At 37.3% G+C, this 20,666-nt stretch overlaps 1 protein-coding gene across 4 annotated transcripts in view; it reads right to left on the bottom strand.

Annotated features, from left to right (window-relative positions):
* Positions 1–20,666, bottom strand: part of UVRAG (UV radiation resistance associated) — a 334,168-nt gene that overhangs the window by 253,108 nt on the left and 60,394 nt on the right. For 3 of the 4 annotated variants that reach the window (XM_025894184.2, XM_025894185.2, XM_073879730.1), the window contains 2 exons: positions 9,478–9,639; positions 1,057–1,131 (listed from right to left, as the gene is read on the bottom strand). In XM_025894184.2, the coding sequence (XP_025749969.1) occupies positions 1,057–1,131; positions 9,478–9,639 (237 nt within the window). The remainder of the gene's footprint in view (positions 1–1,056; positions 1,132–9,477; positions 9,640–20,666) is intronic. The other variant, XM_073879729.1, reaches the window with a different exon arrangement.

Below are 20,666 nucleotides of genomic sequence, written 5' to 3'. Positions count from 1 at the left end.
AAAGGTTCTCTATGATGTGGTTCCATGCCTTCCTGTCCAGTCTCATCAGGTATCACTCTTCCTCATCACTCTGACCTTCCTTTAGTCCCTAAAACCCACCACATGCTCTTCCACTTCATGGCCTTCGAACTTGCCAACCTCCTCTGCTAGAATGTTCTTCCCATTCAGCCCACACTCCCTGCACTTGGTTCACTTCCACTCATCCTCTGGATTATAGCCTTAAAAGTCCAGTTCTCAAATAGAGAGTCCCTAAGAGTGCAGGTAAGGTCTTCACTACATGCTCTTATAGCATTACCACCACTTGTGTTTATATATATTCATCTGTTAGGTTACTTTACCAGTGCTTGTCTCTTCCACACACTCGTGCTGGAAAATATCCGTTCACCAATGTACCTTTAGCACTTACAGAGAGGGCCCAATGGCTGACAAAGAGCAGGTACTCAATAATTAGCTGCTGAATGAATGGAGCATTTTAGCGATAGTATTTCACACAACCAAGAATTATGAAGCAATGTGTTCACTAAGAGCAAGTAATATAGAAAACTCACCTCATTTGGTTTGTGGCTAGTATTAAGTGGGATAAAGAACATGAATCACCTGGCATAGTAACATAGATAGTAGGTACTTGGTAAATATGAATTCTCTTCCCTTTCCTTTCTCTAATCGCCTGTAGATACAGAGATAGCACTGACTATAATATCACTTGACTCACAGTTTCTTAAATTTACTCCAAGTATAAAAGGTATCTGAAACATTTAATCAAATTGTATTGTACTTAATCAAAATTCACCATTCTGTTTTGACTCTCCAAAGAATTACATAGAATAAGAGCAAAAAGCCAGATTTCCTCTTAAGAAAATAATCTGGATTTAGAAAAGATGAATCAGGGTGGCTACAAAACAAGTTTTCACTTTAAAAAGCATCCACCTTAAGCCACACTAAATAAATGTACAATGATACTTAAAACAAGATTCTATTTACACAGAGCTTTGTACACTGTATGTCAAGGCACAGCTGCACTAAACAAAACTCACAGCATTAGAAAAATCCTCTTACCTTATGTTCAAATGGAGCACCATAGTAGCCATCATTCAGCCCAAAAATTATTTCATTTTGGTTACGGGCATGAATCTAAGAGAGAAGAAAAACACGCTATCAGTTCTCATTCCAATTAAGTTTTGTTATGATTAAGGCACGACAGTTACCACAGGATCTACTTCAATGCTGAGAAACAGGCTGACTAATCTAACAAGCCAGCAGAAACCATATAATTTATCCTAAGACCAGGTAATCAATTCAGTGCTTCCTGCTTTAGTCAAAGGGCTCACAAAATCATCACACAAGAGAACAAGCATGATCATTCACTTTCATTTTCCACAAACACTTCTTGAGATTGCTATGGAAAGACTATTTCTGAAATACAAGGGATCCAGAGACATACTATACATTCTCTGATCTCAAAGAAAACACAATTCAATTAGTCTATAAGAGTGCTTTAAAAACTATAAAGTCCCAGAAAAAAACACAAAAGATTAATATTATTTTCTATTTTCAAGAAGACAGTTTAGGGGCACCTGGGTGGCTCAGTCATTAAGCGTCTGCCTTCCGCCTATGTCTCTCTCTGTCAAATAAATAAATAAAACCTTTAAAAAAAAAAAAGACTGTTTAAAGATAATAATATCTAATTTGCATCATCACTCTGGACTCTAGTTTCCTCAAGTAAAAATGAATGAATCAGATTATGCTCTGTTTTATCATACTTCCGTGCCTACCCCCATCTCCTCTGGCTAAATCTAACATATCATTCAAATTTCACTCAAGATTATCAATTAATTTAACCTAACTGACATCTGGATTCAACGACAACAGAATACACATCACTTGTACAGGAAACATTCACCATAGAAGAGATTTTATATTCTAGGCCATAAAATAAACCTCAAAAAAAGCTGAAAAGATTGAAATCATACAAACTATTTTCTCTTAACTCAACACAATTCAAGTAGAAAACAACAAAAGAAGGATATCTGGAAAATCCACAAATGTTTGAAAATTAAACACTACACCTCTAAATAACCAATGGATCAAGAAGAAATAAAAGGGAAATTAGAAAATATTCTGAATTGAATGAAAATGAAAATATAACATTGAAGTTTATGAGTCATGGGGTGCCTGGGTGGCTCAGTTGTTAAGCGTCTGCGTTCAGCTCAGGTCATGATCTCAGGGTCCTGGGATCGAGCCCCGCATCAGGCTCTCTGCTTCGCGGGAAGCCTGCTTCTCCCTCTCCCACTCCCCCTGCTTGTGTTCCCTCTCTCACTGTGTCTCTCTCTGTCAAATAAATAAATAAAATATTAAAAAAAAAAAGTTTGTGAGTCACAGTTAAAGCAAGGCTTAGGGGAAAATTTACTAGATGCTTACTCTAGAAAAGAGAAGTCTCAAAACAGTAATGCAAAAATCCTACCTTAAGAAACTAGTAAAGAAGAGCAAAGTAAACCCAAAGCAAGCAAAAGAAAGAAAATTAAAGGATAAAATCAGAAATCAATGAAACGGAAAACAATAACAATAATCAATGAAACCAAACACTAGTTATTTGAAAACCTAAGAAAACAGATAAATCTCTAAGCAGAGTGATCAAGAGAAGAGAGGAGACAGAAATTACAGATAGCAAGAATGAAAGAGGAAAGGATCATTATATAGCCTATATACGTTACAAGGATATAGTAATATTGTGGAAATCTTTATACTAACAAACTTGAAATCTTAGGTGAAACCGATAAATTCTTTGGAAGACAAACTATCAAAGCATAAGAAGACATAGATATGCTAAATAGCCCCACATCTAATAAAGTAACAGAAGTCATACTTTTAAACTTTCCCACAGGGAAATCTTAACACCCAGATGAGTTCACTGAAAAATTCTGTCAAGTATTTGCTGAATAAGTAATACCAATTTTACACAAATTCCTCCAGAAAACAGAAGAGTAAAGGCATCCCAATCCATTTTACAAGACCAGCATTACTCTCATACTAAACCAGACAAGGACAATGCAAGAAAAGTACAGACCAATATCCCCCAAGGACATAAATGAAAAAAGCCTTAACAAAATATTAACAAATGTAATCCATTATGAAAGAAAATTTACTTTCCTTTCATAAAGTGTCTACAAAATTTACAGCTAATATTATACTTAATAATGAAAGACTGAATACTTTTACACAACATCAGTAACAAAACAAGGATGCCCACTCTACTCACTTCTATTCAATACTGTACTGAGGTCTTACCAATGAAATGATAAGAAAAGAGAAAAACACATATTCATTAGAAAGGAAGAAATTAGACCATGTGTTCACAGGCATGATTTCCTACATAGCAATCTACAAAAGGAATCTACCAAAAAAAACTATTAGATCTAATAAATGAGTTTAGCAAGGTCACAGAATACATGCTCAATACAGAAATGTTTCTATATACTAGCAACAATTGGAAATAGGAATATTTTTTAAATGAATAGCATTTAAACTACCATAAAAAACATGGAATCCACAAGTATAAATCTAACAAAATATGTGTAAGACCTGTATACTTAAAACTACAAAACGATGAGTGAAATCAAAGATTTTCACAAATGGAGAGATATGCCATGTCCATAGATTGAAATACCCAATACTATTAAGATGTCAATTCTACCAAAATTTTCTCAGATTTTTGTAGAATTGACAAATTAATTCTAAAGTGTATACGTAAAGGCAAAAGATCTAAAATAGCCAGAACAATTCTGAAAAAAGATCAAAGTTGGAGGATTCAGATTACTTCAATTCATGATGTATAAAACTACGGCATTCAAGATAATGTGGTATGGGAATAAAGACAGACATGCAGAACAATGAAATAGAATAGCGTCCAGAAACAGACCCATGCAAATTATTTTAAACCATTGATTTTCAACAAAGATAACAAGGTAATTCATAGCTCTTACAACACAGTACAGGAACAAATGTTCATCCATCTGCAAAACAATGAAATTTACACCTTAAATAAAAGTTAATCCAAAATGATCATAGACATAAACATAAAACCTAATACTACAAAGCTTCTAGAGGAGAAACCCCACAGGAGAAAATCTCTGTGATCTTGGATTAGGCAAATATGTCTTAGATAAGACACAAAAAGTATGAAACATAAAAGTAAAAACCGATATAGTGGAATTTAACACTTATAAATTTCTGTTGTTTAAATGACACTTAAAGAAATGAAAGGACAAGGGGCGCCTGGGTGGCTCAGTGGGTTAAGCGTCTCCCTTTAGCTCAGGTCATGATCCCAGGGTCCTCGGATTGAGTCCCGCAGTAGGCTCCCTGCTCAGCAGGGAGCCTGCTTCTCCCTCTCCCTTTGCCTGCCACTCCGCCTGTTTGTGCTCTCTCTCTCTCTCTGTGTCAAATAAATAAATAAAACATTAAAAAAAAAAAAGGGACAAGCCACAGACTGGCAGAAAATATTCAGAAAATACTATCTTATAAAGAACTGACTCATATCCAGAATACAGACAGAAATTTTACAAGTCAATGATGAGAATTCAAACAGCCAAATAAAAATTGGGCAAAATCTCTGAATAAACCTTTCACCCAAAAAGGGACAAGAGAGAGAATGATGACAAATAAACATTTTTTATTGTTCAACATGACTTCATCACTAGATAAATTCAAATAAAATCACAAGATTCTGTATACCCATAATGAAGCCACAGAAAGAGAAATTAACAAAACCATCCCGGGGCACTTGGGTGGCTCAGTTGGTTAAGCATCTGCCTTTGGCTCAGGTCATGATCCTGAGGTCCTAGGATCGAGCCCAGCATCAGCAGTCTGCTTGTCCCTCTTCCTCTGCCACTCCCCCCGCTTGTTCTATCAAATAAATAAAATCTTTTTTTAAAAAATAAGTAGAAAAAAGAAAACAATCCCATTCACAATTACACCCAAAATAATAAGATACCTAGGAATAAATCTAACCAAAAGGATGAAAGACCTGTACTCTAAAAACTATAAAACACTGATGATGAAAGAAATTGAAGACAACACAAAGAAATGGAAAGACCTTCCAAATTCCATACTCATGGATTGGAAGAACAATATTGTTAAAATTGTCTATACTACTCAAAGCAATCTACATATTTAATGCAATCCCTGTCAAAATACCAATAGCATTTTTCATAGAAATAGAACAAGCAATCCTAAAATTTGTATGGAACCACAAAAGACCCTGAATCTCTAAAGCAATCTTGAAAAAGAAAAGCAAATCTGGAGGCATCACAATACCAGACTTCAAGTTGTATTACAAAGCTGCAGTAATCAAAACAGTATGGTATTGGCACAAAAACACATAGATCAATGGAACAGAATAGAGTATCTAGAAATAAACCCACAATTATATGGTCAATTAATCTTCGACAAAGCAGGAAAGAATATCCAATGGAAAAAAGACAGTCTCTTCAACAAATGGTGCTGGGAAAACTAGACAGCCACGGGCGAAAGAATGAAACTGGACCACTTTCTTACACAATACACAAAAATAAATTCAAAATGGATTAAAGACCTAAATGTGAGGCCTGAAACCATAAAAATCCTAGAAAAGAGCACAGGCAGTAATTTCTCTGACTTTGGCAACACCAACTTTTTTTTAGCTAGGTCCCCTGAGACAAGGGAAACAAAAGCAAAAATAAACTATTGGGACTATATCAAAATAAAAAGCTTCTGTACAGCCAAAGAAACAATCAACAAAACTAAAAGGCAACCTACTGAATAAGAGAAGATATTTGCAAATGACACATCAAATAAAGGGTTAGTATCCGAAATATATAAAGAACTCAACACCCAAAAAGCAAATAATCTAATTAAAAAAATGGGCAGAAGACATGAACAGACTTTTCTCCAAAGACGACATACAGATGGCCAACAGACACATGAAAAAATGCTCATCATCACTTACCATCAGAGAAATGCAAATCAAAACTACAATGAGATATCACAACTGTCAGAATGGATAAAATCAAGAACATAAACAACAGGTGTCGGTAAGGATGTGGAGAGAAAGGCAGCGACTGTGGAAAACAGTATGGAGTTACCTCAAAAAGTTAAAAACAGAACTACCTATGATCCAGCAACTGCATTATTAAGTATTTATCCAAATAATACAAAAACACTAATTCAAAGGGATACATGCACCCCTATGTTTAGAGTAGCTTTATTTAGAATAGTCAAGATAGGGAAGCAGCTGAAGTGTCCATCAATTGATGAATGGATAAAGAAGATGTGGTGTGTGTGTACACACACACACACACACACACACACACACACACAAACTGTGAATATCACTCAACCATAAAAAAGAATGAATTCTTGCCATTTGCAATGATATGGATGGAGCTCGAGAGTATAATGCTAAGTGAAATAAATCAACCAGAAAAAGATAAATACCATATGATTTCACTCACATGTAGAATTTAAGAAATGAAACAAATCAGCAAAGGGGGGAAAAAGAGACACAAACCAAGAAACACTCTTAGCTAGAGAGCAAAAATTGGTGGTTACCAAAGGGGAGGTAGGTGATTGGGATTAAGGAAGGCACTTTTCGTGATCAACGCTGGGTAATTAAAATTAAAACTTAAAAAAAAAAAAATCACAACAAGATACCATTTAAAATCCATCATAACGGCTAAAACCCACTACAATGGAAAACAACTTGGCAGCTTCTTATAAATTTCAACATACACTTACCACTAGACCCAGAAATTCCATTCCTATGTATTTACTCAAGAGAAATGACAACATATGTCAACATAAAGACCTATATTTAAATATTCACAGCAGCATTATTCATTGTGGTGGTTACTAGACTATACATTTGTCAAACCCACTGAACTGCATACCTTATAAGGGTGAATTTCATTGTATATACATTATACCCCAACAAACCTGACCTGTAAAAAAAAGTTTCATTCAAAAGTCAGCCCTCCTTGACTCTACCCCAACTTGTCTAAATACCTCTTCCATATACTCCTCCAAATTATATTACAAAGCTATAACAATCAAAACAGTATGGTACCATGCAGGTCTATGCAGGTATTCACCAATCATCAGTTTACCAAGTCTAAGGATCTTGTCTTATCCATCTCTGGAACCTTAACAGTAAGAGTAATATCTGGTAGAAAGCAGATGATCAGTCAATGAACCTAAGTAATTCTGGCTATTCTCCTGATACATCTTAGTCTTGCTTTCCTCTGAAAATTTGTAATCTTATTTTATCTGATTTCCTAGTCGTATGTTACTTGTTATATCTATTCTGTAGGGGAGTTTTGGTTTCTACAATGATAAGTTTTTAATTGGCTTAAAACACATGTTTTCTCTTGCTCTTGTTCTCCGTTATACCCACATAACCAGCTTTGTAAAAAGACACCCAAAAACTGACTCTCTGAAATTAGAGCAGGTTCAACATAAACACAGTTGGGTATTTCAAGAAGATCACTACCTAAGGAATATGTGAGTTGAAAAGCATGAAGTCCATCTTCTTTGGCCAAAAACTCCCCTACCAAACTATAGCCATACAACTCTAATGTTAAGAAGCATCATCCTCCATGAAATGTAAGTACTTTCAGAAGATAAGTGCTCAATACCACAGTCTATCCACAGAGAGCCAACTATGGTATGTGGGAAGACAGAAAAAGTATGCACCTCAGTGCAGGGCTCTGGCTGGCCAGGCAAAAGGCAACAAGTATCTCATACTGAAAGAGAGGAGAAAGGCCCTAAGCCAAAAGTCATTATTTTATAAATTTTTGCTGAGATCAGTCGTAAAACAGAAGGAAAAATATAAAAACAAAAAAAGCTTAAGAATCTACAGCAGTTAGAATTCAGTTATGGAAAATATCTTACATGCATTGTTCTGATTTACTATAGGAAGACACAAAATAAAGTATATGGTAAGCAAAATGAGGGCAGAGGGGTTTTTTTAATCTGAAAAAAATATATGTAGAATTAAACTGTTTCTTTAAAAGAAATAAAGCAGGGGCACCTGGGTGGCTCAGTTGGTTAAGCAACCGACTTTTGATTTCAGCTCAGGTCATTTTCTCATGGTCCTTAGATTGAGCCCTATGTCAGGCTCTGCACTGGGTATGGAGCCTACTTAAGATTCTCTCTCTCTCTCTTTCTCTCTCTCCCTCTCCCCCTCTGCCCCCTCAACCCCCTACCCCCATTCACATGCATGCTCTCTAAATAAATAAATAAATAAATAAATTTTGGAGTTACCTTTAATAGTATCCCACAGGTATCACAAAAAGACACAGCATTTATTCCAAGGTAGGATACCAAGGACTACAAGTATATATCAGTGTGGTACAGCACAAAGAATGAATCTGTAAGTCAGCCAGGCCTAGATTTAAATATTAGCTCTACCTAGCAGTGTGATCTTGAGTAATTAAACTCTCTGTGGTTCAATTTTCCCATCTGGAAAATAAGGACACTAATACCAACCTTCACAAGCCTGCTATAAATATTAAGTATAATAACCTATGTCTGGGGATGGTAAATAGGTTTCATATCATCAGCAATTCTGATATATTGCTAGCTGCATCCCAGAACACTGTGTCCAAAGGGATTATGGAGCTACTTCTCAGCTTACAAAGAGTGCTATGATCCAATAGCTACCTCACTCATAGGGACTTGTTAGTAGCATGCAAGTCAGGCACTTGTCAGCCCTGTGCTCAATGAACAGTAGTAGCTCTCCAAAAAAAATAATAATAAAAATAATAAATAAATAAATAAATAAACAGCAGTTCTCTTTCTTCCCGAAATAATGCAACTCTACTGGTCATAAGAGAAGTTTTTAATAGTATGTTCCATATTTGCAACCTAATTTTTAGAACCAATAAAACAGAAGATCGCTTCTTGGTCTTTTGGCTAATATCAAGTGCAATAAAACAGAAGAAGCAGAATGCTATGGGAAAGCATATTCTTTCCTACAAAAAAAAAAAAATTCCTCTTAAATTAACAGCTTAGGGTGCTTCTTTTTAAGTTTCTTCAGTTAAAAATTATTTTTAAACTTGGCAATGACTCAAAATTTCTATAATTGGGCACCTGGGTGGCTCAGTTGGTTAAGCGACTACCTTCAGCTCAGGTCATGATCCTGGAGTCCCGGGATCGAGTTCCACATGGGGCTCCCTGCTCAGCAGGGAGTCTGCTTCTCCTTCTGACCCTCTTCCCTCTCGTGCTCTCTATCTCTCATTCTCTCTCTCTCAAATAAATAATTAAAATCTTTTAAAAAATGTAAAAAAAATAAATAAAAAATAAAGGATATTTTAAAAAATTTTTCTATAATTAAGTAAACAATCATAAAGGTTCTCTATAATAGGAAATGTAGAATCTAAAGAATATACAAAAAGGTTAGGTAGGTTTAGAGAAGACAAATACTCAAAACTACAGTCTAAAAGTTACCTGCTGACCCAAGTATTTCAGCCCATCCAAACAGACTTTCCATTCAATCAAAAGCTGGTAGATGTTCTCCTTTCCACCCCATATCTTCACCACAAAACAAGACACAGATGTATCAAGACGGTCTGGCATTATTCCAAAATCAAGACTCCGCCACGTTGGATTCTGTTGATGGAAAGGAAAGCATGAAGACTCTAATTTATTTACAATTATTTCAATTAGATTATAAATCATTTTGTTTTTGAAAACCAAAACACCTCAAAAATATATCAAATTGCAGACTTAAATAAACCAGGAAGACATCTAATTAACACAATGGGGATGATAATGGTATAAGCATACCTCAAAGATAATTGCAGTTTGGTCCCAGACCACCACAATAAAGCAAGTACCAAACTAAAGCAAGTCAAATGAATCTTTTGGTTTCTCAGTGCATTTATGTTTACACTATACCACAGTCTATTAAGTATATAACAGCATCATGTCTAAAAAAAAAAAACCAATGTACATACCTTAATTAAAAAGTACTTTATTGCTTAAAAATGTAACCATCATCTGAGCTTTCAGCGAGTCACAATCTTTGTGCTGGTGGAGGGTCTTGCCTCAGTGTTGATGGCTGCTGACTCATCAGGGTGGTGGTTGCTCAAGGCTAGGGCGGATATGGCAATTTCTTAAAATAAGACAACAATGGAGTTTCCTGCATTGATTGATTGACTCTTCCTTTCACGAATGATTTCTCTGTAGCATGTGATACTGTTTGATAGCATTTTACCCATAGCAAAACCTCTTTCAAAATTACAATCAATCCTCTCAAACCTACCACTGCTTTATCAACCAAGTTTATGTAATTTCTAAATCCTTTTTTGTCATTTCAACCATCTTCACAAAATCTTCATCAGGAGTAGATTCCTTCTCAAGAAACCACTTTCATTGCTCTTCCATGAGAAGTAACTGCTCATCTGTTCAAGTTTTATCATGAGATTGCAGCAATTCAGTCACATGTTCAGACTCCACCTCTCATTCAAGTTCTCTTGCTATTTTCACATCTGCAGTCACTCCCTCCACTCTTGAACCCCTCACAGTCATTTATTTGGGTTGGAATCACCTTCTTCCAAATTCCTGTTAATACTGATATTTTGACCTCTTCCCATGAATCACAAATGTTCTTTAATGGCATCTAGAATGGTGAATCCTTCCTGGAAGGTTTTCAATTGACTTTGCCCAGATTCAGCAGAGGAATCACTACCTACAGCAGCTATAGCCTTACAAAATGTATTTCTTAAATAGTAAGACTAAAAAGTTGAAATGACTCCTTGATCCATATGGGCTACAAAATGGATGTTGTGTCAGCAAGCACAAAAACAATGTTAATTTCACTGTACATCTCTATCAGAACTGGGTGACCAGGTGCATTGTCAATGAGGAGTAACATCTTGAAAGGAATCTTTTTCTGAGCAGATCTCAACAGTGGGCTTAAAAGATTCATGAAATCATGTTGTAAACAGATGTGCTGCCATTCAGGCTTTCTTGCTCCATTTATAGAGCACAGGCAGAGTAGATTTAGCACAACTTTTAAGGGCCCTAAGATTTTCAAAATGGTAAATGACATTGGCTTCAACTTAATCACCAGCAGCATAGCCTCTAACAAGAGTCAGCCTGTCCTTTTGAAGCTTTGAAGCCAGGCATTGACTTCTCTAGCTGTGAAAGTCCTAGAAGGCACCTTTTTCCAATAAGAAGGCTGTTTCATGTACGTCGAAAATCTGTTGTTTAGTGTAGCCACCTTATTAATTATCTTCACCAGGTCTTCTGGATAACTTGCTGCAGATTCTGTATCAGCACTTGCTGTTTCACCTTGCACTTAAACCTCATAAACATGGCTTCTTTCCTTAAACCTCATGAACCAACCTCTGCTAGCTTCAACTTTTCTTCTGCAGCTTCCTCATGCCACCCAGCCTTCATGTAATCAGAGTTAGGGTCTTGCTCTGGATCAGGCTTTGGTTTAAGGGAATGTTGTAGCTGGTTTGATCTTTTATCCAAACCTCTCAAACTTCCTCCACATCAGCAATAAGACTGTTTCGTTTTCTTATCATTGTGTGTTCACTGGAGTAGTACTTTTAATATCCTTCAAGCACTTTTCCTTTAACATTCACAACTTGGCTAACTGTTTGGTGCAAGAGGCCTAGCTTTCAGTATATCTTGGCTTTCAACATGCTCTCCTCACTAAGCTTATTCATTTCTAGCTTGTGATTTAAAGAGGCATGTGACTCTTTCACTTGAACTTTTAAGAGGCCACTGTCGGGCTATTAACTGGCCTAATTTCAATATTTTGTATCTCAAGGGAATAGGGAGCGGCCTGAAGAGAGGGAGAGAGGTGGGGGAATGGCTGGTCTGTGGAACAGTCAGAACACACACAACATTTATCAATTAAGTTCACTGTCTTCATGGGTGCAATGCCTGGTGCCCCAGAACAATTGTGACAGCAATGTCACAGATCACCATAACAAGTATAATCACAATGGGACACCTGAGTGACTCAGTTGGTTAAGCATCTGCCTTCCACTCAGGTCATAATCCTGGGATGGAATCCCCCATCAGGCTCCTTGCTCAGCGGGGAGCTTGCTTCTCCCTCTCCCTCTGCCCCTCCCCTGCTTGTGCTCTCTCTCTCTCTGACAAATAAATAAAATCTTAAAAAAAAACAAGTATGATCATAATGAAAATTTTGAAATATTGCGAAAATCACTAAAACATGACACAGAGACAGGAAGTGAGCAAATGTATTTGGAAAAATGGCACCAATAGAATTTCTCAAAGTCGGGTTGCCATAAACATTCAATTTGTAAAAACATTATCTGCAAAGCGCAATAAAGTGCAGTAAAATGAGGTATACCTGTAAAGAATACACGCACACCCAATAACCATTTGCTGCGTGAAGAAACCAAGAAGAGGAGGAACATCAGCCCAGAGGCTAGTGCAGTGGTGCCTGCAGGAGACGGTCTGGGAGGCGGAGAACAGAGATGGGACACGTAAGGGGGAGGTGTTTCCGAACTAGATGTGATAGGAGTTGCTGATGGGTGAAGGTGAGGGCCAGCTAAGGGAGGAATCTAGAACGTCTCCTGGGTCTCTGCCTCAAACAACTAACTGGGCAGATGATGTGCTGTTTTCTGTGCAGGGCAAGCCTGGCAGAGGCAAAGCGGTGTGGTGTGGGGGCAGGGGTGGGCAAGAGAACCGGGAGTCCCCACTCCAACAGGCCAGTGGTGAGATGCCTTTGGGACGTGTGAGTGCAGACGTCAGGTGGCAGTCTGGAGCCCAGAGGAGAGGTGAAGGTGGAAGGAGCGACCATGTCGCGAGCCAGGTCAGCCAGGGAGAGGGTGAATGAAGGGAGCAGAGGACCAGGAACCACATGGGTCCCCAACGGTCTTCAAACTAAACAAAACCCAAACAAAACCAACAACCAAACAAGGTCATGTTCGTGTGGTGAGCTGGAGAAACCTGTTTAGGCCCCCTGAATTTGTTTCTCCTCTGTCAAAGTAGATACTAAATCTCCCTCATAGAACAATACCCTAAGGCACCAGACACACAAGTAGGGGCTCAACACCCTGGGAGGGCTCTGAATTCTCCATCCTGACAAGGCCAGAGCTAGCTCTTCTCCAGCCAAAACCAGCAGAAATAGATCCCTTAGCCACCTCAGTGATTAAGTCCCCCTCAAAGCTCTGCCTGTTCTCCAGGCTTCTCCAGAGCATTAGCGGGCCCTGACCTAGAAGGGAAGTCCATGCTGCACGCAGTTCCTCAGAAAGACCACCAGTACTTCTGAATTTTGCTGCTTATTTATTATAGTCATTAGAAGAATATATTCTAATTTCTTATTAATATGGCTTCATATGGTAATTCATTTATTTATTCAATACTTAAGACACACAATTATTAGGAAGCAACACATAAACAAAGGCCTCAAAGTACCTCCAGCTTATTAGATTCAAACCCGCATTTAAATAATTACATTATCTCATGAAAAGTTCAGTAACAGAATTATGCACAAGGTTACACAGTAGCACAGAAGGGAATAATAAACTTTGAAGGAATAGGGGAAAGACATCACCACAAAGGCTGTGAAACTTGGCTCTCAAAGGACAAACAGGATTTCCCCAGGTGAAAATAAGGAATTTCAGGCATAGGGAACACAATAAACAAGGGCTCAGCAGTGTGATGTAGCAAGGTGTGGTCAGGGAGCTAAGACAACTCCTGGAATGCTAGCAGGACACAAAGCTCAAGATAAACCAGCAACTACACTGAAGGATCTTTGGGGGCACCTGGCTGGCTTAGTTGGTCTACCAGACTCTTGATCCCAGGGTCATTGAATTAGAGCCCCATGTTAGGTGGAGAGATTACCTAAAAATTAAAAAAAAAAAAAAAAATTAAAAAAAAAACCTGAAGGATCTTTCATGCCTTGCCAAGGAGTACTTTACTCTGTACAAGATGTGGAGGAGCCACTGAAAGGTTTTAAGGTTAAGAATGACAAGGTCAACTTTACGCTCTGAAAGAATTTTATTGTTCATTAAGAGAATCATTCAGGATGGCTCAGTTGGTTAAGCATCTGCCTTTGGCTCAGGTCATGATCCCAGGGTCCTGGGATCAAGTCCCACATCGGGCTCCCTGCTCAACGGGGAATTTGCTTCTCCCTCTCCCTCTACCCCTCCCCCTGCTCATGCTCTCACCCTCTCTAGCTCTCTCTCTCAAATAAATAAATAAAATCTTTCTTAAAAATCTTTTTAAAAAAAGAGAGAATGATTCAGATACTTAAAACATTCTGAAAAGTCAAAACATTAAGGAGCTCTAATGACATCAATAGAATTGAACTACAATACAGATTACTTTCATTTATTTCCTCTATATTAAATGTTAGGGCTTTCATTGTAAGTGTAAATATAATCAATCTTATTAAATTAACAATTTTCATGTTATATGAATCAGTAAATCAAAAAGTCCTCATATAAGGGTAATTGTTCTTGGCTCTTTGGCATTTATTTTTCTGAGTAAAGCAGGAAGGGGAGTAGGGTAGTGCTTGTTTTTGTTTTAGGGGCTATACTGGTAAGTGTTTTGTGGGTTTGGTTTTTGAAGCTTCTGGAGCTAAGACATGACTTCCAATTTCATAGTACTTTATGCCCGATATATCTTTTCACTTATATTTTGATATTTTTATTGTGTGATTTCCTTCAACTAAAATAAAAGCTTTGACAGACAGGTACACTGTCTGATTTGTTTACAACATCTTCAAAGCTTGAAAAGTCCATGGTATGCACTCAATACATTTTTGCTGCATGAGTGAATGAATGTCTGATCAATGGATATGGATGTCTGAGGATACTGAAAGACCATCAATAAATAGCACGATGATAACACAGTAAAGCAGCACGTTTATGTAATCAGTTTTATACTGAATCATAAACAAATAAATTCCAGCTACCCAAGAATTTTAACCTAAGATCAACAGAATTCCATTCTTATATGACCCCCAGTATCTATCTCACTACAACTGTTTTAGTAGCCCTGCTAAATAAGGGTAGAATTTCATTTAAATATCTGAGCACAAACTTTGGTCACTAATCTCTGTAGACACCAAAGTGATCACTAGAAATGTGGATGTAACAACAGAAGACAATCAACCAAAGAGAACCACTGGCTTGTGAAGTAATGTACCTTCAGGCTTCAGTCTATCAAACAGAGAGCTGAGAGGCAGTATGGTAGAGAGGCAAGGGCTGAAATCAAACTATACTGTTAAACCACATAATCCCCTCCGTATCTTAAAATACTCACTTATAAAAACCAGAACAACTACCACTTCACAGAGTTTTAAGTTTTAAAAGAATAGGGTGCCTGGGTGGCTAAGTTGGTTAAGCAACTGCCTTCGGCTCGGGTCATGATCCTGGAGTTCCAGGATCGAGTCCCGCATCAGGCTCCCTGCTCCACAGGGAGTATGCTTCTCCCTCTGACCCTACCCCCTCTTGTGCTCTCTCTCTCTCTCTCTCAAATAAATAAATAAAATAAAATCTTTAAAAATTAATAAGGCTTAAAAAGAATAATAATTATAGTAATAGCTGTCATTTAACACTTATCAGTGGTAAGTTCTATATAAAGTCAGATATATATGAAATGGACACAGAAGAATGCCTATCCTAGCATTACACAGCAGAAGTATCTATCTGTTTAATAAAATAGCTCTGTTCCTCTCAACAATAAGTTCACCTGATGTAAATAAGACAACTTGTTAACTTCAATAAAAAGACAAAATGTCATTTCATCAAATCTGAGATACCACCAATTATAAGATGCATCATTATTTTATGTGCCATTAAAAAAAGGGTGGCTGAGGGCTCAGTCAGTTAAGCATCCCACTCTTGATTTTGGCTCAGGTCATGCTCTCAGGGTCCTGAGATCAAGCCCTGTGTCTGGCTCATGCTGGGCATGGAGCCTGCTTAAGATTCTCTCTCTCTCTCTCTTAAAAAAAAAAAAGTAGTAGTAATGATTTTAAGATGCATCTAGATTTCAGAGGTGTTAAATTTGGGGAAAATGTGCATCTTAGAATCAATGAAACACAGTAGCTAAGGGTCTTGTCTAAGGTCTCCTAGTAAACACAGCACCAGAATTTCAACCTAGGTCTCTAAAATTCCCCTCACTTTTTTGTGTGTGTGTTTGGTTCTTGGGTTTTTTTCTCCCCAATAAAGCACAGAAGACAGAATTTAGAACAAAAGGGCCTCATGAGATTGTCAACAATTTCCTTGTTTTAGATCCCACAGTCAGAGGCAGAAAGAGGAAGAAAGAACTTTGCCCTCTACCTGTGCCCCATTCTCTGGGCAAAAGGAACTGGGGTCACTTCACATGATTCAAACTTGCCCTTACTGCCCTATCACCACACTATACCCCTGAGCAGGGCTGAGACACAAGTAAGTAAGTAAACATGACAGCAAAGGCTAGAATATTACTACAAGAATGAAGCATTCATTACAGATCAGCTATACTTTATCTTGACAAAACTCAAAGTCCTGTGGACAGCTTCATCCCAATTTTTCAAAGGAGAAACTGATACTATAAACCATGAAGTAACTTGCCTAAGGTCATAGCTTTGGTTATATCTGGAGCAAGAAGTCAAAGTCTACAGATCTGACTTTAAAGACATGATAACAATGAAAAACAAAAAAACAAAAACAGTGATAACATCAAGTAACTTCTGTATAGGAGACAGGCCATGCTGCTGGGGACCATTTAGCATAAAGCAATTGGGCTTTATGTCCTAGGCAGCCCCTGAAGGATGACTCTAGTAGAAGATGTGATGTTCCTCATGATAAGCTTGAGTCAATGAGAAAAAGGTAAATAATGTCCCCTAAATAGGAAAGGGGAGGGGAGGGAGACCAAAAAAAAATGTGATGTAGATATGAAAAATTCAAATGATAACATTTCACCTAACGGAATTCAACAGATCACCAACTCCACTATCCTCGAATAGTCAAAAACAGGACGCATGAAAACAGAACTAATTAAACTATCAAGTTAGATCAAATATATTCTATAAATTTAAAAAGGTGTCAAGTCCTTGCATAGAATTTGTTTATTCCTAATTGGCATTAATTGGCATATTTTTCCAGAACATGCACTTTATTTAAAAAAAAAAAAAGAGGGCTCCTGGGTGGCTCTTAAGCCCTGATTTCAGCTCAGGTCATGATATCAGGGTCCTGGGATTAAGCCCCGTGTCAGGCTCCCGGCTCAGTGGGGAGTCTGCTTGTCCTTTTCCTCCTGCTTGTGCTCTCTCTGTCTCTCTCTCAAATAAGTAAAATCTTAAAAAAAAAAGAGAGAGAATCTAAATGGCCAATAAGAGCATAAAGCCAGAAAAGTTACTCAATTAGAATAGTGTATGAGGAAATGTAAATTAAAAACATAGTGCAATACTGCTGTCCAACCAGAATGGCTAAAATTTTAAAAACAGATAATACCAAGTTTGGAGAAGGATGTAGAGCAACTAAAAACCTCACAGTGCTGCTAGGGATGTAACTGGTATAACCATTTTGAAAAACTATTTGGAAGTATACACTAAAGCTGAAAGTAACCTATGACCCAGCACTTGATTCCACTCCTAAGTATATACCTAACAGCAATGAAATGCATACACATGTTCACCAAAGGACATGTCATTACAATTGATAAACTACTACATGCAACAATATGGATGAATCTCATATATGTAATGCTAAGTAAAAGAGGACATGCTATATATATGTGTGTGTGTGTGTATATTCAAAATATATATATATATATTCAAAAACAAGCAAAACTAATCAATGGTGCTTGAAGTCAGGACAGTGGTTCTCCTTGGGAGGAGGGAGTGACCTAGAGGGAGAACACAGGGGTGCTGATAGTGTTCTACTTCTTGATCTATTCCCTTTGAAAAGTCATCAGGCTATTATTTTTGCCCTTTACTGCAATGTGTGCTCTATCTCAATAAAAAGTAATGAAACTATATTCTTTAAAGACCCAATAGCAGAAAAAAATACAGCATCTTAAAAAGAGGAGCCTGCAGCAATAAATCAAATAAAGATATCTCTTCATGATGTAAATTCAGGCCTTAAAGTCCAATGTCTAAAGGTGTTGGAGGACCTTCCTGGCCTTCAAATTATACCAACTGAAAAGGTAGCCATTTACTCTCATGTATAAGACCACCTCTCAACAAAAGTACATGTACCCTAGATTATGACATAGTAATCAAATTCTCACTCTCAGAGTAATGAGATCAGAGTAATAAAGCACCAAAAAAGCATGAAGTAACCACCCTTTCCAAAATGAAAAAAGGAAAAGACTTGGTGAATATATCCGAATGGCCATATTGCATCAGGGAGAGGGAAGACTTGGGGGGCAGTTGTTGTATTAAATATTTGTAAATACTTCATTCTGAAATAAATTAAAAGCCTTTGAAAGTGAGAGTGGTGTTCTGAAATTGAATCATACAGTTGAATAGATGACATGGGTTTCTTTTCTAAGCCAATACAACATTAATAGAGCACAGCTCTTATCAGTATTCTCATTACAATGCCCTTCCTTTATACTTTCATGAAGCAGATGCCAGACAAAGAGCGACAATTCCTGAGTCGGAACATTCAGACACAGACCGATATAGTCTGCCAGACATTAAAAGACTTTATTGCCCAATAATGTTATTATAAAGACCCAGATGATTTTTATTTATATTTAACCTATACATGTCAGCCCATTTTCTAGAGGGAACAAACCATTCAAGTACTAAGATGATCTAGGGACCTATACCATATTCACTAAAAGTACAGTGGCAGAATATCAGGATATTTATGGCTTTGAAAAGTTCACTGCCTACTCACTACCCACAGGGGAATCTAAACTCATTATTTAGCCAGGACAACTTCTCCATAACGCTGCTCAATGACTGCTTTTTTATTAAAGAAACACACTTGTACAAAGAAATTCCAAAACACTCATAAACTATCACCGTTCTTATCACCTAATAACAAATGTATGGTCATAAGAAACACAACTTAAGAATTCATAACAATTTCTCTAAACATACAAGATAACTCTTGGAAATTGCATGCTGATTTTATAAGCAGTAGTTATTTCTCAACCCAATAAACTCTCTTTCCCTTATCTAATTCACCTCTACTCATCCTTCACATCTCAACTTAGAAATTAGTTTCAGTTAGAAACCCTAGCCAGCCTCTCTTAAAATGAGATAAATAATACTCCTACAGTGTTTTCAAAGAATCCTGTTCTTCCCTGGTACCATAATTGCCATGTGTCAATTATCTTAGTCTCCCTCCATATCATGTAGTTGACCAGACAGGAGTTAGAAAACCCCAAAGATGATGCAGTTTAATACAGGGTAACATAATTTGGCATAATCAAGAGGAGCCAACTCTCTACTCACATACACACACCCAAAGAGATGAAATGTTAATTTATTTGGTTACAATTCAACTGAAACATAAACTTTGACAATCACGCAGTCCAGTAACACACAAAAAGTATACCATTCAGTTTTTTCCCAAAGATTTAAAAACAGCTCAGGCAGTCAAAATTCCAACCAAATTATGATTCTGATAATTATGTTACATGCTTTCCCCAAAAACACATGCTCTAGACCTTTGCTTATTCAATTACAAGGCCCATCACTGACCTCTACGAGACCTCTAGCAGACATTGAATCAGTTGAAGGAAGGAAGCTGAAGGCAGTGTGACATAAGGAAGGTAGCACAATGCTATAAATGAGCGGGGCTCTTCAACATCAGTTTGACCAGTAACGACTGGCCTGGGGCCCTAGAGCAAGTTTCCCAGCCTGTATGAACCTCAGGCTCCCTAACTATCAAACAGGCATATATCTTACCTTGTAGCACTGCTATCAGGATAACAACCAATGTACAACAGGCATCCAACACACGACTAGAATCACAGGTGGGTACTTTATAACTGATACCTCTTATTTATTAAAGAAACACACATGTACAGACAAATTTCAACACACACACAAACTACTACTGCTCTTACTCCCACCATGAGATTTAATTTTGTAATAAAAGTTTAAAAATTCCCTTTTTGTAAAAGTATCTAACGATCAACTTTATAATTGTTAAAGATGGGTACATATGGATTCATAGCATAATTCATCTGTACTTTTGAGAATATACAAAATCAACTGCAGAGAATTTAGTTACTTCCATTCTTACTGCTTCAATCATTTTAGTTATTAACCAATGACCCTTCAATCTAATCTCCTCCTGAACAACAACAACAAAATCCAAAAGTTAACAAATGGTTTGGAGAATATGGCTAGCTGAAGCCAGAGACCATTTTTTTTTAATTTTTTTATTGTTATGTTAATCACCATATATTACATCATTAGTTTTTGATGCAGTGTTCCATGATTCATTGTTTGTTCATAACACCCAGTGCACCATGCAAAACGTGCCCTCCTCAATACCCATCACCAGGCTAACCCATCCCCCCACCCCCCTACCCTCTAGAACCCTCAGTTTGTTTTTCAGAGTCCATCATCTCTCATGGTTCGTCTCCCCCTCTGACATACTCCCCTTTTCTTCCTCTCCTGTTATCTTCTTCTTTTCCTTTTTTCTTAAAATATGTTGCGTTATTTGTTTCAGAAGTACAGATCTGTGATTCAACAG

The sequence above is a fragment of the Callorhinus ursinus genome, unplaced genomic scaffold, assembly GCF_003265705.2.
Source record: "Callorhinus ursinus isolate GAN/ISIS: 27379988/994484 unplaced genomic scaffold, GSC_fseal_2.0 scaffold35, whole genome shotgun sequence".
NCBI lineage: Eukaryota > Metazoa > Chordata > Mammalia > Carnivora > Otariidae > Callorhinus > Callorhinus ursinus.
This window is presented reverse-complemented; position numbering and strand designations above follow the sequence as displayed.